Below are 18,395 nucleotides of genomic sequence, written 5' to 3'. Positions count from 1 at the left end.
AATGTAGGAATGTCAAGTACTAGAGGACATGCATTTACGGTGAGACGGGGAAAGTTTAAAGGAGATGTCAGGGGCAAGTTTTTTTACACAGAGAGTGGTGGGTGCCTGGAACAGGCTGCCAGGGGTAGTGGTGGAAGCAGAGATGATAGTGACATTTAAGAGAGAAACAAAGGACGGCAGATGCTGGGATCTAAATGAAAAACACGATGATGCTGGAGGAACTCAGCAGGCTGGGCAGCATCCCTGGAGCAGAGCAAGAGAAGAAGAAAACTTCTTCAAAGTGGGCATCCTTGAAGAGACTCTGCAGTCCTGAAGAAGGGTCCTGTCCCGAAATGTTGACCACCTGCTTTTCTCCACAGATGCTGCCTGGCCTGCTGAGTTCCTCCAGCATCATTGTGATGTTTAAGAGGCTGTTAGACACATGAATATGTAGGGAATGGAGGGATATGGATCATGTGCAGGCAGAAGAGATTTAGTTTAATTCGGGATCGTGTTCAGCACAGACATCAAGGGCCAAGGGGCCTGTTCCAATGTACTGTTCTGTGTTCTATGCTTGATTTCTATTTTCATCTTTCCTTATGACATAGAAAGAGGCCTTTTGGCCCATCAAGTCAACACTGGGTCATGGAGCAATCCCATTCTCACACTACGTTCACTGTCACCTGGATCTTTTCTTACAATCAATACACATAATGGTTTGAATTAAAAGTAAACACCCTTATATTTCTTCAATTAGTATCATACATCCCTCAAGGACAGATAGGACCTTGGTTTAATGTCTCAGCAACAAAAAAAAGCTGCAATGCAGGTGACCCTTGATGCTGCATGGGAGGGTTCATCTGGACCTTGTTCTCAAACCCATGAAATGGGCCATGCAGTATAACGCTGCCCCAAGCTGGAGCTAAGCTCGGCCTATTAGAAGATCAAAACAGAGACCAACTCTCTGTCAAGTTGCTACCAGTAGTGGGTGCCTTTGGTAGTCAGATATGAGTTAAACGGCCAAAGTTATATCAATGAGCTCCCCAAAACACCACAAACTGAGGAGACAGTCATATTGTAACTGTACCTACAGTTCAGCATAGTTGCAGGACTTCATAGCTCCTGACCTCCGGTGCTGCCTGTGTGGAGTTTGCATGCTCCCTCTGTGACCACGTGGGTTTCCTCTGGGTGGTCCAGTGTCCTCCCACATCCCACAGAAGTGAGTGTGGGTTCATGCGTTAATTGGCCACTGTAAATTTCCTCCGGTGTAGTTTGGTTGTGGAATTGTTGGGAATGTGGGGAGAACAGGTTGCAGAGAAAATTAGTTACAGAGCTTCAGAATAAGACCCAGGCCAGCACTCCCATACAGCACTGAGGGTCATCTATATGGCAATGGATTTTCTTTCTGAATCGGCAGAGACTCAATGGGCCAAATGGCTTCCTTCTATATTGTAAGGAAATATGGAAATATGGTATATTTCTGAGTAAGGACAAAGTAAATAGGCGTAATTACATAGACGAAAAGCTAGGAGAAGTTGACATTCACTTTATCAACAGTTTCAACATGGATCTATTAAAAACACAGGAAAGAGAAGATGAAATTTTAATGGTTTTCATGGATGAAAGGGTTTCCGAAATGTGGTTTCACACTCAGACAGTCTCAAGTAGATCTATATTAAAAAGAGGGGCTGGTGAAACTGCTACATTTACTACTTCTTACAAGTGGTTCTGAAAAGAATTAGATGGTAAGGAATTTATACGCTTGAAAGGCAATAAATTCTGCCTCACCAACACTGGGTTATAACTACATGGTTCTAACAATTCAGGATCAAATATTAATTCTGATCTGTGGCATTTAAATCCTTGTAACACATACTATTACAAGATTAGGATATAATTTTAATAGGGGTGTATTTATAGGTCACATGAACCATTTAACTCACTGTCCTGTAAAAAAACAGCTGACAGCAACACTGAGGAGAGAGGGAAGGAAGAATGTCTACCGGGCACAGTGGGAGAGGTGGTTGTGAGTAGGGTTGGGGGTGGCGACCAGGACAGGTACAGATGGGAATTAGAGGGGAGAGATCGGTGGGTGCAGGGAAGATGTGTTAGAGGGGAAGGGAGGGAGGTGTAGAGGATAGTGAGGGGAGGATGGGAGTTGGAAGGTGTGCTTGAGGACAGTGGGAGGAGTATGCGGGGGGGGCGGGGGTGGGCATTCATTCTCTCTTCTCCTGAGTGTTTTATTTCAGCTGCGTTGGGGCTAGGTTACTCCTTTCCTTCCAGCCTGTTATAGTACCTTTTATGTTCATGGTGTTCTTGAATGAAGGGCAGCTGTGTTTCTGACAGATACAGAAACACAGCATGTACTGAAGGCTTCAGCTTGGACTGCCCAGAAATTAGTTGGAGGTCAATTAACTTTTGTGTAATCTGTGAAATAGCTTATATTGATCACCCTTTGTTACGTTTCTCTCTGATTTTGAATTCGATTGACGTTCTCTGATCCTCTGTCCCAAAAGATTAGATTGCTATCTTATCCATGATTTGTTTCAGCCATTCCTGGAGACTTACATTTTTTGATGAAGTTCGTCGTATGTCAGAATCTGCGTCACATCCCAGTTACCAGAGGTGATGGACTGCAAGTTATCGATACTATTGTTAACCTGGAGAAAGAGGGAAGAGAATCATATTTACGATATGTCTGAGTCAGCACCATTTAGAGTATACTCTTTATTGATGGTTTACTGCAGGTTGCACACCTTTATCTAAAGCTTTCCTCTTTTAAACATTCCAGGGGTAATTTTTTCAGCTGATGTAAGCTGATTTTACTGCTACATTTCAACCATAGAGCGTGTAATCAGACCTTTTGGCCCACTGACATTCCCTTCCCCCTCCCTTTCCAGCTGCCCATCACCCACACACTCCTCCCACTGGCTCCCCTCCCAACTGCCCTCCCCACCTCCCGATACCGTCATCTTCAGCCCTTTGTCACTTCTTCCTATCACCTCCCAGCTTCTGGCGCCATTCCCAGTCTCCCTTCCCCCATCTGCCTATCACCGCCGTCACACCCGGATCCACCTATCACCTGCCAGCTGTTGTTCCACCCCTTCCCCCTCACCTTTTTATACACCCCTCTATCTTTCAGTCCAGGTAGGGTCTCAACCCCAAACTTCGACTGTCCATTTCCCTCCACAGATGATGCTTGACCTGCTGAGTTCCTCCAGTATTTTGTGTGTTGCCCATTCACAGTAATGTCATTTCATTCTCCCTGCATTCTTATCATTTCCCCACACATTCTCCCTGAACACGAAGGGATACTTTACAATGGCTAATCAATCTAACAGTCTCTGCATCCTTGGGATGTGGGAGGAAACTTGACCACCTGGAGGAAACCTCAGGGTAAATGTGCAGACTACATGCACACGGCACCCGAAGTCGGGATTGAACCCGCGTCACTGAAGCTGTTTGACAGCGGCTCTACAGAATGCACCGTAGGCAGGCACGGTAGTGTAGCGGTTAGTGTAACGCTATTCCAGCGCCAGCGACCTAGGTTCAATTCCGGCCGCTGCCTGTAAGACGTTTGTACATTCTCCCAATGTCTGTGTGGGTTTCCTCCGGGTGCTCTGGTTTCCTCCCACATTCCAAAGACGTACAGGTTAGGAAGTTGTGGGCATGCTATGTTGGTGCTGGAAATGTGGCGACATGTGCGGGCTGCCCCCAGAACACTCTACGCAAAAGATGCATTTCACTGTGTTTCGATGTACGTCTGACTAATAAAGATATCTTATCTCTTACCCAAACTATGGGCAGATTTCCTACAACTAGGAAGTTGTAGAGCTAGGAATTAAGTGTATCCTTTTACAATCTTTTTGCACTTCAATCTGTAATAACAAATCCTGGCTTTGAAAGGAGTTTGTGACTGGGAAACCCCCACCTCCCAGCGTTCTTTTCCACAGCTTTCTTCAATATTTCCATAGCGGATCCTCAATGGTACCTTTGCCTAATGTTGGAAAGCTGCAGATGTGCCTCATTACTTTCTGAAACAATTAATTTGTTTTAATTTGAAAATTAGTTTAAGGCAGTTCATGTGATGGGACAGAAAGGATATTTGTGAAAGAAAAGCTTTCAGAAATATTTTCCTGTAATATTGTAATGGTAAACACACTACAGGTACGGTAGTGTAGTGGTTAGCGTAACACTTCACAGCGCCAGCGACCCAGGTTCAATTCCAGCCACTATCTGTAAGGAGTTTGTATGTTCTCCCCGTGTCTGCGTGGGTTTCCTCCGGGTGCTCCGGTTTTCTCCCACTTTCCAAAGACGTACAGGTTAGGAAGTTGTGGGCATGCTATGTTGGCGCCGGAATTGAGGCAACACTTGCGGGCTGCCCCCAGAACACTCTACGCAAAAGATGCATTTCACTGTGTGTTTCGATGTACATGTGACTAATAAAGATATCTTATCTTATCTTAATTAAAGGGGCATTTTAAAACCGCAGCTAATCTTATATAAGCTGTTTAATGTGTTGAAGTAGGATACAGCAAAATTTTCCGTGAGTATATTAACTGCTTCAATCTCTCCCAGCGTAGACCATACTGGGATTCTGTACAATGTTTCATTACACGGATTTAGATAGAAAACTCAGGGAGCATGTCTCAGGAAGGTGACATCCATCATCAGAGACCCCCACTGTCCAGGCTGTGCTCTCTTCTCATTGCTGCCATCCGGCAGGAGGTACAGGAGCCTGAAGACCCACACCTCAAGGTTCAACAACAGCTTCTTCCCCACTGCCATCGGGTTCTTGAACTGACCTAAAAAATCCTAACACAACCTTGGACTATGTTTGATGACCCTGATGAAGGGTCTCGACCTGAAACATCGACTGTTTATTTCCCTCCATAGATGTTGCCTGACCTGCTGAGTTCCTGCAGCATTTTGTGTGTGTTGCTCCAGATTCCAGCATCTGCAGAATCTCTTGTGTCTCGGACTATGTTTCTCATTTCTCTCTCTCAACTTGCACCAATGTCGTTATGTTTATTTTGTTGTGTAACTTATGTATAATTTATGTTCATTTAAATTTATATATTTTTTTAAATTTTAAATTTTATTTACAGCGTGGTAACAGGCCCTTCCGGTCCAACGAGTCCGCGCCGCCCATTTTAAACCCAAACTAACCTACCCGTACATCTTTGCAATGTGGGAGGAAACCGGAGAACCCGGAGGAAACCCATGCAGACATGGGAGAACGTACAAACTCCTTACAGACAGTGACAGGAATCGAACCCCGATCGATGGCGCTGTAATAGCGTCGCGCTAACCACTACGCTACCATGCCGCCATGTTTGGCTTGTGTTTGTCATGTTTGTCATGTGCTGTGCTGCTGCTGCAAGAAGCTAATTTTCATGGCATTTATACCCTGGGTATGTATGCCCATGACAATAAACTTGAACTTGACTGTATGGCCAGCTTCTCATCCACAAACACTGCATACTGGGGTTGGACTGTACATGCCGTATCACTGTGCTCCATTACAATGCCCATGTCTTAAGCCTCAGGCCTCGGCTGAATCATTTATATGGCAGGAAGTTCAGGTGACTGCTGTGGGTTTTCAAATTTCACATTTTCACATACAATCTCTGGAGGAGCAATTTTGGCTGGCTATCTTTCCAGATTATGTAGCCAATAATATCTAATTGCATGGTTACAGTTCTAAAATATTTACATTCCTGAATCACAGTGCAGAAGGAGGCCATTCAGCTCTTTTTGTCTAAGCCAGTCAAGAACTAATTTTAGGTTACTCGCACTTTCTTCGAGTCATAGAATCATACAGCAGGGAAACAGGCCCTTCGGCCCAACTCGTCCATGCCAAATGTGTTGCCCAGTGAGCTAGTCCCATCTGCCTGCATTTGGCCCATAGCCCCCTAAACCTCACCTATCCGTGTACTTATTGAGATGGCTTTTAAAGGTTGCTAATCTGCCTGCTGCAACCACTATTTCTGGCAGCTCATTCCAAATACGTACCACCCTTTGCGTGAAGAAGATGCCCCGATGTCCCTTTTAAATCTCTTGCCTCTGATCTTAAACCTATGTCCTCTTATTTTTAGCACCCCCTCCCTGGGAAAAAGACTGTGTGTTTTCACCCCGTCTATGCCCCTCATGATTTTATATACTATCAGGTCATTCATCAATCTGCTACGTTCCAGAGAATAAGATCCTAGTTTACACAACAACTCCCTATAACTCAGGCCCCCAAATCCAGGCAACATCCTGGTAAATCTTTCCTGCATTCTCTCTAGTTTAGTAACATCTTTCCTATAACAGGGCAACCAAAACTGTACACAATACTCCAAGTGAGGCCTCACCAACATCTTACATAACTGCAACATGACTTCCCAACTCCAGTACTCAATGGGTCTGCACTTGGTCTGTGGCCTGACAGATCACAGCTCTTCAAGTACTCACCTACGTGCATTTTAAATGTGTCTCCACCACCCTTTCAGGCAGTGAGTTGTGAACTCCCGGCACTCACTGAGTGAAATAGTTTTTCCTCCCCTCCGATCTAACCCTTCTACCAATTAACTTGCATTGATGCTCTCTTGTCACTGATCTCTCCACTGAGGGAACGGGTCCTTCTTGTTTCCCCTGTCTGGGCCTCCTGTATTCTCTTATATCTTGAGAGACCAATAGTGAAACGTTAGCAAAATGTTAATAAGCACAAGAACAATAAAAGTGGAAGAAATCGATCTGACCTGTCCTTTTAGATTTGTCACACAATTGAAATGAAGCTCTAATCACCAAGCATAAAACTGTTCTTCTGATACCGACTCAGAAATGAAACCTTGGATCTTGGCTCCTCTTTGAGGTACTTACTTGAGCAGATGACATCGCGATGTGGTAGAACTTTCCTCGGCCTCCCTGTGGATTGGGGCGGATGAAAAAAAACTTCCTTCCATCTTTGGAGAACAAAGGGGCTTCATTCTGTGATCAGTGAAAACATTGACTTGTTAGAGCTGAGACACACGTGGACACACAATAGAGAGTGGACTTACAATGATCAGAAGAGTTATTTCAGCAGTTAGGCAACATGAACATTTCAAGATAATGGGGAGGAAGCCCATTGCTTAATGAGACCGACATGCAGACAATGGGGTAGATCTTGACTTTAGGTAACAGTATAAACTGGACAATAGTGAGCTACAGCTCCTCTTCTACTCTATTAGTTTTCAAAGTCAAAGTCAAAGTCGAATTTATTGTCAGATGCACAAGTACATGTCTGCGCAGGTACAATGAACAACTTACTTGCAGCAGCATTGCAGGCACATAGCATTAGAGATACAACACTCTCAAGAAAAACATAAACATAAATTATACAAAATTGTATAAGAAAGCACACAATTAGGACAAAAAAAAACAAAGTCCATTGTAGTGTAAACTGGTCACTGTGTTGCTACACTGAGGTAGTGATTAGGATTGTGCAGGTTGGTTCGAGAACTGAATGGTTGGAGGGAAGTAGCCGTTCTTGAGCCTGGTGGTGTGGGACTTCAGGCTTCTGTACCTCCTGCCCGATGGTAGCTGTGAGAAGAGCTACTCTAGTGTACGAAATCCAGACCTATGCTATTGCGTTGAACTGGAAACTTTGATGCAGCAACTAAAAGTTGGGCTCTGCTGACCAAATGATCTTATGAATTGGGTTTGGAGGGAAATTAATTCTTTAATCAGTGTACTTATTGTCAGCCCATGAGTTGCAGATGGGGCGGAACTTAGAACTTAATTAACGTTATTCCAGCAAAGTCAATTTAGTCAGTAAACAGTGTCTGTCTTAAAAGCAGAGTGAACAGAAACTGCATCAACTCCTCCCAATAAAAAGCAGGGTTGTTTCACCAGAAGAATGCAGTGAGTGGAAGATAATCAGTTTCAGTCACTTTTGGCAGTGGTGGTCACCAGGCTTAACTCAATTACCTTCACTCTAGCCGTTCCAAGCATTGTCACTAACTCCTCTGAAATTTGCTTTATTTTACGAAGATCAACAATGCAAGTTACTAGAATGAATGCAAGCAATAGGGGAATACACGGTAGCGTAGCAGTCAGCATAATGCTATTACAGCGCCAGCAATCGGAGTTCAATTCCTGCCGCTGTCTGTAAGGAGTTTGTATGTTCTCCCTGTGACTGTGTGGGTTTCCTCCGGGTGCTCTAGTTTCCTCCCACATTCCAAAGACATACGGGTTAGTAGGTTAACGTGGGCGTAATTGGGTGGCGTGGGCTCATTGGGCTGGAAGGGCCTGTTACCATGCTGTATAAATAAAGCTTAAAGTTTTAAAAATTTTGAGTGTTTGGAAGCTGGTGCCAAACTTGGGTGTTTACAGCTTTATAGATTGTGCTAAGGAGGAAAGCATTTGCAGTTTGGAAGGACTGGCAAAGAGGGAGAGAAGGCAAAGCTCTGGTTAGACCACACTTGGAGTATTGTGTTCAGTTCTGGTCGCCTCATTATAGGAAGGATGTGGAAGCTTTAGAGAGGGTGCAGAGGAGATTTACCAGGTTGCTGCCTGGATTGGAGAGCATGTCTTATGAGGATAGGTTGAATGAGCTAGGCCTTTTCTCTTTGGAGAGAAGGGGGATGAGAGGTGACTTGATAGAGGTGTACAAGATGATAAGAGGCATAGATTGAGTGGACAGTCAGAGACATTTTCCCCTGGGTGAAAATGAATAACATGAGGGGGCATAATTTTAAGGTGATTGGAAGAAAGTATAAGAGGGATATCAGAGGTAAGTTTTTTTACACAGAGAGTGGTGGGTGCATGGAACGCACTGCTGGCAGAGGTTGTGGGGGCAGATACATTAGGGACTTTTAAGAAATTCTTAGATAGCCACATGAATGATAGAGAAATGGAGGGCTGTGTGGGAGGGAAGGGTTAGATAGATCTTAGAGCAGGATAAAATGTCGGCACAACATTGTGGGTCGAAGGGCCTGTACCGTGCTGTAATGTTCTACGTCCTAAAAGAATGACTCAGGAATATAATGAGCCTGTAGAGAGAAAAAATGTGATTCCAGGAACTTGAAAAAATCCTGGCTTCTGTGAAAGCTCTTCTTTCTTTTTGTTTATTCTGGGGGCATAATGGATTGGGAGGAAGGCAGGCTCCTCAAATGTTCTATTTCAACTGCGTCGCTGAGTGCCCTGAGACACACACAACTTTGGCCAGGACTCTCATATTGCCCACAAGTCAACCTGTCTGCCATTTCTGGACAAAAAAACCCATAGTTGTCTAGGGTGGAGTGTCGGCTGATGGGATTTGAAACGTAGTGCTCATGGTGGATACTGTCTCACACCATCAACTTTGGTATAGGTCGTCCCCAGGTTTCCTTCTCTGGGAACTGTTCATAACCCAAACAGTTTGCAAGTCAGAAATGCAACCATGAACCGAGTTCCCAGGTAGGAGAAGATGCCTGAATCACCGCAGCAGACAGTAAATCCATCCCACCGGTCTCCTAAACACTCATTCATATGTACTGGCTGTACATAAGTCAGGCATTGGTGATCTGAGGAGGACCTGTAATAATTTTTAAGAAAATCTCTATTTCTCTTCCTTTTATTAAATATTGATCACTGGAAGATATGAAATGGTCCATTATTACAATTCTGCCCCCCTTTGTAACATGGTAGTAACTCAAATTTTATAGTGGATCTTACTCCACACACCCACACACACGCGCGCACACACGCACACACACATATATACACACACACACACGCACACACACCCACAGATGCATTAACATGTGCAGATTCACACACATACTCACCCACACAAATAGATACTCACACACAGAGACACAAACATACACACGCAATACAAAACCTGAATGCACAAACACATACACACACAAACACACACACACCTGCACACAAACACACATACAAAACCTGAATACACACACAATATAGAACCTGAATGTGCGCGCATGTGCGCGCGCACACACACACACACACACACACACACACACACACACACACACACACACACACACACACTTGCACACAAGCAATGCACACACACATGGATGCAATCAAGCACTCACGCACACAGGCACACTCACACACACATACACACATTCACCAACACACAAACACATACAGGTGACACTAAGATTGGTGGAGTTGATAGTGTGGAGGGCAGTCTTTGCCCCTAGAATGATTTCGATGCGTTGGTGAAATGGGCCAAGAAATGGTTGGTGGAATTTATTATCTTTAAATATTCAGTCAAGGGATGTGGGCTTTGCAGGCTGAGCCAGCATTTAATTGCCCATCCCTAGTTGCCCTTGAGAAGGTGGCGGTGAGCTGCCTTCTTGAATCGCAGCAGTTCCTGAGGTGTGGGTATACCCACAATGCTGTTAGGGAGGGAGTTCCAGGATTTTGACCCAGCGATGGTGAAGGAACCGCGATATATATCCAAGTCAGTGTGTGGCTTGGAGGGCAACTTCCTGGTGGTGGTGTTCCCATGCTTTTGCTACTCTTGTCCTTCTAGCTGGTAGAGGTTGTGGGTTTGGAAGGTTTTGTCCAAGGAGCCTTGGTGAGTTGCTGCAGTGCATCCTGTCGTTGGTACAAACTACTGTGCATCGGTGGTGGAATGAATAAATGGTTGTGGATGGGGAGCCAATCAAGTGGGCTGCTATGCCCTGTATGGTGTTGAGCTTCTTGAGTGCTGTTGAATCTGCACTCATCCAGGCAAGTGGAGAGTATTCCTGACTTGGCTTCACTCCTGACTTGAGCCTTGTCGATGGCGGACAGGCTTTGGGGAGTGAGGAGGTGAGTTACTTGCTGCAGGATTCCCAGCCTCTGACCAGCTCTTGTAGCCACATTGTGTATATGGCTGCTCCAGTTCAGTTTCTGGTCAATGGTAATCCCCAGAATATTGACAGTGGGGGAATTCAGTGAAGATAATGCCATTGAATATCAGGGGGTGATAGCTGGATTTTCTCTTGGACATCATCAATGCCTGGCACATGTGGCACAGATGTTACTTACCACTTATCAGCCCAAGCCTGGATATTGTCCAGGTCTTGCTACATTTGGTTGTTTACCTGTTTCATTACCTGAGGAGTTGCAAATGGTGCTGAACATTGTGCAATCATCAGCGAACAACCTACTTACAAATGAAGGAAGGTCATTGATGAAGCAGCTGAAGATGGTTGGGCCTAGGACACTACCCTGAGGAACTTCTGCAGAGATATCCGGCGGCTGAGATGATTGACCTCCAACTACCACAACCATCTTCCTTCGTTCTAGGTTTGATTCCAACCATGAACAGTTTTCTCCCTGATTTCCATTGACTCCAGTTTAGCTCCTTGATGCCAAAAGCGATCAAATGCTGCCTTGATGTCAAGGACATTTACCTCACTTCACCTCTGCAGTTCAGCTCTTTTGTCCATGTTTGGACCAAGGCTATAATGAGGTCAGGATCTGAGTAACTTTTGCAGAGGCCGAACTGAGTTTCTGTGAGTTGGTTGTTGCTATGCAAGTGCTGCTTGACAGCACTATCAATTATCCCTTCCATCATTTTGCTATTGATCGAGGGTAGACTAATTGGGCCATAATTGGATTTATCCTGCTTCTTGTGGATGGGACCTATCTGAGCAATTTTCCACATTGTTGGGTAGGTGCCAGCGTTGTAGCTGTACTGGAACAGTTTGGCCAAGGGCATGGCAAGTTCTGGAGTGCAAATCTTCAGTACTATTGCCAAAATATAGTCAGGGCCTGTTGCCTTTGCTGTATCTAATGCCTTTAGCAGTTTCTTATCACGTGGAATGAATCGAATTGGCTGAAGACTGGCATCTGTCATGTTGGGGACCTTTGGAGGAGGACGAGATGGATCATCTGCTCAGTACTTCTGGCTGAAGATTCTTGCAAATGCTTCAGCTTTCTCTTTTGCACTGATGAGCTGAACGCCTCCGTCTTTGAGAATGGGGATATTTGTGGAGCGTGCTCCTCCGGTGAGTTTTTTAATTGTCCACCACCATTCACAACTGCATGTGGCAGGCCTGCAGAGCTTCGATCTGATCCATTGGTTGTGGGATTATTTAGCTTTGTCTATTGCGTGCTGTTTATGTTGTTTGGCGTGCAGGTAGTCCTGTCTTGTAGCTTCACCAGGTTGATCCCTCACTCTGAGGGACAGCTGGTGCTGCTTCTGGCAGCCTACCTTCGTTCTTCATTGAACCAGGATTGATCCCCTGGTTTGATAGTGATGTTTGAGTGGGGGAATATGCCTCAGTCGATTCCAGGTGATCCATCAGGTTTTGTTTCTTTGTGGCTTTCTAGCAGTTTATTACACTGAATGATTTGATAAATAAATGTGATGTAATGTGATGCATTTTTGGGAGGCTGGGTCACACACCATGAATGATAAGGTCCTAGGGAGTATTGAGGAACAGAAGGACCTTGGAGCACAAGTCCAAAGACCCTTGAAGGTGGCAGCATGGATAGATAATGTGGTTAATAAGGCATATGGGCTACTAGCCTTCATTAGTTGGGACATTGAATATAAGAGCAGGGAGGTTATGCTCCAACTTTATGAAACATTGGTCAGACCTCATTTGGCGTACTGCATGCAACTGTGGTCACCACACTGCAGGAAGGACGTGATAACGCTGGAGGGGGTGCAGAACACATTAACCAGCTGTTGCCAGGGATGGAATGTTTCAGTTTTGAGGAGAGACTGGAGAGGCTGGATCTGTTTTCCCCAAAGCGGAAGGTGTTAAGAGGAGATATAACTGAGGGATATAAAATTATGAGGGGTATAGATAGGGTAGACTGCAGGAAACTTTTCCCCATATCAGAAGTAGATAAAATTGGAGGACTTCGATTTAGGGCAAGGGGGAAGAAATTTAGAGGGGATCTTGAGGGGGATCTTTTTCACCCAAAGAGTGGTGAGTACCCGGAAGAGTGCCTGACAGAGGTAGAAGTAGTCACTGATAGCCCTTTTAAGAAGAGTCTAGACAAGCACTTGAACCACCCAGGCATAGAAGATTAGGGGTCAGGTGCTGGAAGATGGGATTTATTACAGATGGGTGTCCATTGGTTGGTGTGGATATAATGGGCTGAGTGGCCTGTTTCCATGCATTATAACTCTGTGACACACACAGACACCTGAATGCAAACACACACACACATGGATGCATTCATACATGCATACAGACACACACATGCAGACACACACGTAAACACAAACAGATGCACACACTCATACGGATGTATGCACGTGCATACTGGCATTGAGTTTGAACTAGTGACCTTCAGGTTACTTTCTTCTAAGTTCTTTTCATCCCACTATCAACTCAGTTGAGCTTTCATTAGTGAAAGTATCAAAGTTTATCAAGAAAGGAAGTTCCAATTGACTCTGAAGAAATTGACTTTCATCTTTAGAGCTCAGTTACTAATTAGCATGAGTTACAGTTAAAACCAGCTTTATCTGTAAGCTTTGACTGATAGCCCACTATGGGATGTTTAATAAATCCTTACAGGAGAATAAAATAGTGATTGAGCTGCCATCACAAATAAATCAAAGGGCTCTGAAGGCATCTCATAGGCACAAACGTTTCAAAGGTTTTATTACACTATCCCTTTTTATGCTAGATCCACATTATTTCTTAAACCAGGCTTTGACAATGCACTGTGACTGTAATAAAGGATTCTGCCTTCAGTTTTGTCTCTTTAACAATGTCAAGTCAGCATTTGTGTCTCTATAATAATACAATTCTTCTTCTGATCAATCATTCCATATTGCCGTACATTTAAATTTTCCTACAGCTTTCCCTTTTCTGTTTAATTTCTTGTCAGGATCACTTTGTCAGCCTATGGCCAAGTCTTTACAACAGTCACTCAGAAATTTGGCAGGTCTATTGAGGTAGTTTTTCCAAAATGATGTCCCCTGGTGTAGCCTTGCCCAGGAGAGCCTACTCACCTTTGCCCTTGTGGGTAGCCACTGAGGCACTCAAGGCTTTTGGAGGTGGAAACTCGCCCTGAGTCACCGTTACATTTACCATGTTGTTGTATATGTGCATTGTAAGCTGCCTATGCGAGTTGGTTCCCCTGAAGTCAATGGGAGCCATTGTGTGTCTTAAATATCACTTTCAGGACCCAAAGCAGTTATTGGACCCTTGAGTAATTTAAACTGGTACAACAAACAAAATGCTGGAGGAACTCAACGGGTTGAGCAGTATCTGTGGGATGAAAGGAAATGTCGACCTGATCCTGATGCATGGTTTTGATCCAAAACATTGACAATTGTTGCTTTAACCTAACTGGGGGAAGCAATATTGATGCAGTTGGTAGACCTGCTGCCTCACCGTTCCAGTGACGCGGGTTCAATCCCAACCTCCGGTGCTGTCTGTGTGGAGTTTGCACATCCTCCCCGTGACCATGTGGGTTGGTTGGTTAATTGGCCACTGCAAATTGCCCCTGGTAGAATCTTGGTGGGCAGGGAGGGGAGATAATAGGAATGGGGGGGGGGTATAGGTTACAGGGGGAATTAGTGGGTGGAAGGGATTGTTCCGTGAGCTGGTTTACACTCGGTGGGCTGACTGGCTGCCATCTATGTTGTAAGGGAATATGGAATTAATCATAACCTTAACTATTATTCCTGCCAAGAGAACAACTCCAGCTTATAGAACATAGAACATATCCCTCCATTCCCTGCATATTGATGTGTCTAACAGCCTCTTAAACACCACTATTGTATCTGTTTCCACTTAGCAGCCTGTTCCAGGTACCTAGCACTACCTGTGTAAAAAAACTTGCCCCACACCTCTCTTTAAACTTTCCCTCTCTCAAATGCATGTCGTCTAGTACGTGACATTTCTACCCTGCGAAAAAGATTCTGATTGTCCACCCTATCTATGCCTCTCATAATTTTATAAACTTCTATCAGATCTCCCCTCAGCCTCTGATGCTCCAGAGAAAACAACCCAAGTTTGTCCAACCTCTCCTCATAGCTCATATCTTCCAATCCAGGTAGCATCCTGGTAAATCTCCCCTGCACCCCTTCCAAAGCCTTGACATCCTTCCTGAAATCCAGGCTCAAGGACAGCTTCTATCATGTTGTTAGAAGACTACAGAATGGTCTCCTAATAAGATAGGAAGGACTCTTGACCTCACAATCTACCTCATTATGGCCTTACACCTTACTGTCTGCCTGCACTGGACTTCCTCTGTAACTGTAACACTTTATTGTGCATTCCGTTATTGCTTTTTCATTGTACTACCTCGACGTACTGAAGCGATGAAATGATCTGTATGAACAGCATGCAAAACAAAGTTTTCCACTGTACCTCGGTACATGTGACAATAATAAACCAATTTACCAATTTACAAAATGGGGCGACCAGAAATGCGCACAATACTCCAAGTGCTTCTCTCATCTCTCCAAGACTGACCTCCCTGATCTCTTAATTTGAAATTAAGAATTATTTATTACTGTCCAAAGACTTAGCAAAATGTGCCTACAAAAGAATGGGAGTGGTGCTGCTTCATTTATTTAAGTGGATTAATTGTGCCTTTGTCTCCATCGCTGAGGTTTGGTTAAATTAATTTGAGATCCTAAATACTGAATACTCCCATCCAAAGCACTGACAGGACTAATCCTTCACCCTCAACTCAAATTTATGGGAACACTCAATACTTTTATTAGATTGTTGTCTATGGCCTTTATGCCCTTGAAGCTTTACATTAAATTTCATAAAAAACAGATCATAAAAGCTTCCATGGAGCTGTAAAAGTGAAAATATTAGCAACAGACAAATGGATCTTTTAGATAAATTGCCACAAAAATTATATTGGGGAATAAATAAACAGTGAAGAACTTATGCAAAATTTTGTCTTCACTGAGAAGGAGACAAATACTCCTGTAAATAGTGAACATATCCAGGTATAGAGTGAATGAGGAGCAGAAAGAATTGGAATTAGTGACAATAATCTAATAGGACTGAAAGCCAATGGGTCCACAGGAGCTGATGATGCGTATTTCATCATCAGTGGGGATTGTGGATACACTGGTTGTCGTGGTCCAAAATTTCACTGATTCTAGAATAGTTCACAGAGAGCGTCAGCTAGAAAATGTTTAAGAAAGGAGGAAGGGAAGAATGGGGAAATACAAACCAGTTAGCCTGCCTTCAGTTGCAGGGAAATGGCTGGAATCTATTACTAAGGAAGTCATACAGGGAACACAGGCTTGGGATGACACAACATGGATTCATGAAAGGGATATTACGTCTGACAAATTTGTTCGAGTTTTTTAACTAGTAGAATAGATAAGGAGGAACCAGTAGATGTGATGTGTTTCAGAAATGGTGTATTATAGTGCCACTCAAAAAGTTAGTAAGTGAATTAAGAACTCATGGGATGGGGTTAATACATTGGCATGGATTGAGGATTGGTTAAAAGACGGAAAGCGGGAATAAAGGGGTTAATTTTGGATTGGGAGGCTGTAACTGATGAGGTGTGGCATGAATCAGTTTGGAAGCCCCACCTGTCCACAAGAAGAATTCGAGGGTTTGGATGATAGGACAAAGTGAAGTTTGTTGATGCAAAGCTGAGTGGCAGCGTGCACTGTGAGGAGGACACAGGGAAGTCCTCAAGTTCCAGGTGAATAGGCATGAACATGGCATATGGAACAGGTGGAAACATTCAAATTCACCACTAAGATGCGAGACTGAGAAGCGTGGGAATTCAGTGGAATGTTGGTGATATAGAGTCATAGAGCAACAGAGTTGAAGAGCACAGAAACAGGCCCTTCAGCTGACTGCCTCTGTGCCAACCATCATGCCTAGCTATACTAATCCCATTTGACTGCATTAATTCCATATCTAATGCTATATGCCTGTGATGCTGCTGCAAGTAAGATTTTCATTACACTTGTACATACACGTAAACTTGACTTGACTTGACTCTATGCCTTGCTCATTCAGACATCTGTCCAGATGCCTCTTAAACATCGTTACTGTTCCTGCCTCCACCACCTCCTCTGGCAGCTCATTCTAGATACCAAGTACTCTTTGTGTGAAAAGCTTACCCCTCAGATCCCCTTTAAGCTCCTCCCTCTCACCTTAAACCTTAGACACCCCAACCATGGGAAACAGGCTCTGGCTAGCTACCCTATCTCTGCCTCTCATAATGTTATATACCTCTCAGCCTTCTTTGCTCAGGGAAACCAGTCCCAGCCTATCCAACCTCCACTTATAACCCAAATCCTCTCATCCAGGCAACATCCTTATGAATCTTTTCTGCACCCTCTCCAGAGTAGTCACATCTTTCCTGAAGTGTAGTGACCAGAACTGTACACACTACTCCAAGTGCAGCCTAACCAATATTTTGTACAACTGTAACTCTTGTACTCAATGTCTCAGCCGAGGAAGGCAAGCATCAAATTTGCCTTCTCTTCCACCACATCTACCACTGTGTTGCCACTTTCAGGGAACTACATACTTGCACCCCTAGGTCTCTCTGTTCTACAACACTCCCTGGGACCCTGCCATTCACTATGTATGTCGTGCCCTGGTTTAAGTTCCCAAAATGCATGACTTTGCAATTCTCTGAGTTAAATTCCATCCGCCAATCCTTTGCCCACTTTCCCAGTTGGTCTAGATCCTGTTGTAACCTCAGACAAGCTTCTTCACTGTCCATAACACCACAGTTTCGATGTCATCTGCAAACTTACTAATCATGCCACGTACATTTTCATTCAAATCGTTGATATTAAAGATTAAGATCTCTATTAGTCACATGTACATCGAAACACACAGTAAAATGCATCTTTTGCGGAGAGTGTTCTGGGTGCAGCCCGCAAGTGTCACCACACTTCCGGCGCCAACGTAGCATGGCCACAACTTCCTAACCCGTATGTCCTTTTTGGATTGTGGGAGGAAACCGGAGCACCCAGAGGAAACCCACGCAGACACGGGAGAACATACAAACTCCTTACAGACAGTGGCCGGAATTGAACCCGAGTCACTGGCACTGTAATAACGTTACACTAACCGCTACACTACCATGCCTGCCCCATATATACATGACAAGCTTCTTGTTGTTAGGTCTGGACCCGAAAAACTGACCATCCCTTTGCCTCCACAGATGCTGCCTCACCCACTGAGTTCCTCCAGCAGCTCGTTTTTTTGTCATAGATCCCAGCATCTGCAGTCTCTTGTGTCTCTGTATTACTGCTACAATCCAGCTATTTCATGGTTAACATTTCAGAGACCAGTTTTTACTTAAAATTCCAGAGTCATACACTTGCTGGAATTTAAATTTCTTAGCTGCCGCAGTGGGATTTGTACTGATGGCTCTGGATCAATGTTCGAGACTCTGATAGCAAGTCCAGTAACAACTGTTTCCCAACACACAGTCCTTGCAATAAAAGGGCTTGTTTAATGATGGTA

The 18,395-nt window shown here is 44.2% G+C and overlaps 1 protein-coding gene across 5 annotated transcripts in view; it reads right to left on the bottom strand.

Moving 5' to 3' along the window:
- Positions 1-18,395, bottom strand: part of dpp6a (dipeptidyl-peptidase 6a) — a 546,960-nt gene that overhangs the window by 67,486 nt on the left and 461,079 nt on the right. For all 5 annotated transcript variants that reach the window (XM_052015996.1, XM_052015997.1, XM_052015998.1 and 2 more), the window contains 2 exons: positions 6,844-6,951; positions 2,548-2,639 (listed from right to left, as the gene is read on the bottom strand). In XM_052015996.1, coding sequence (XP_051871956.1) covers positions 2,548-2,639; positions 6,844-6,951 — 200 coding nt within the window. The remainder of the gene's footprint in view (positions 1-2,547; positions 2,640-6,843; positions 6,952-18,395) is intronic.

This window comes from Pristis pectinata, chromosome 5, assembly GCF_009764475.1.
Source record: "Pristis pectinata isolate sPriPec2 chromosome 5, sPriPec2.1.pri, whole genome shotgun sequence".
Classification (NCBI taxonomy): domain Eukaryota; kingdom Metazoa; phylum Chordata; class Chondrichthyes; order Rhinopristiformes; family Pristidae; genus Pristis; species Pristis pectinata.
This window is presented reverse-complemented; position numbering and strand designations above follow the sequence as displayed.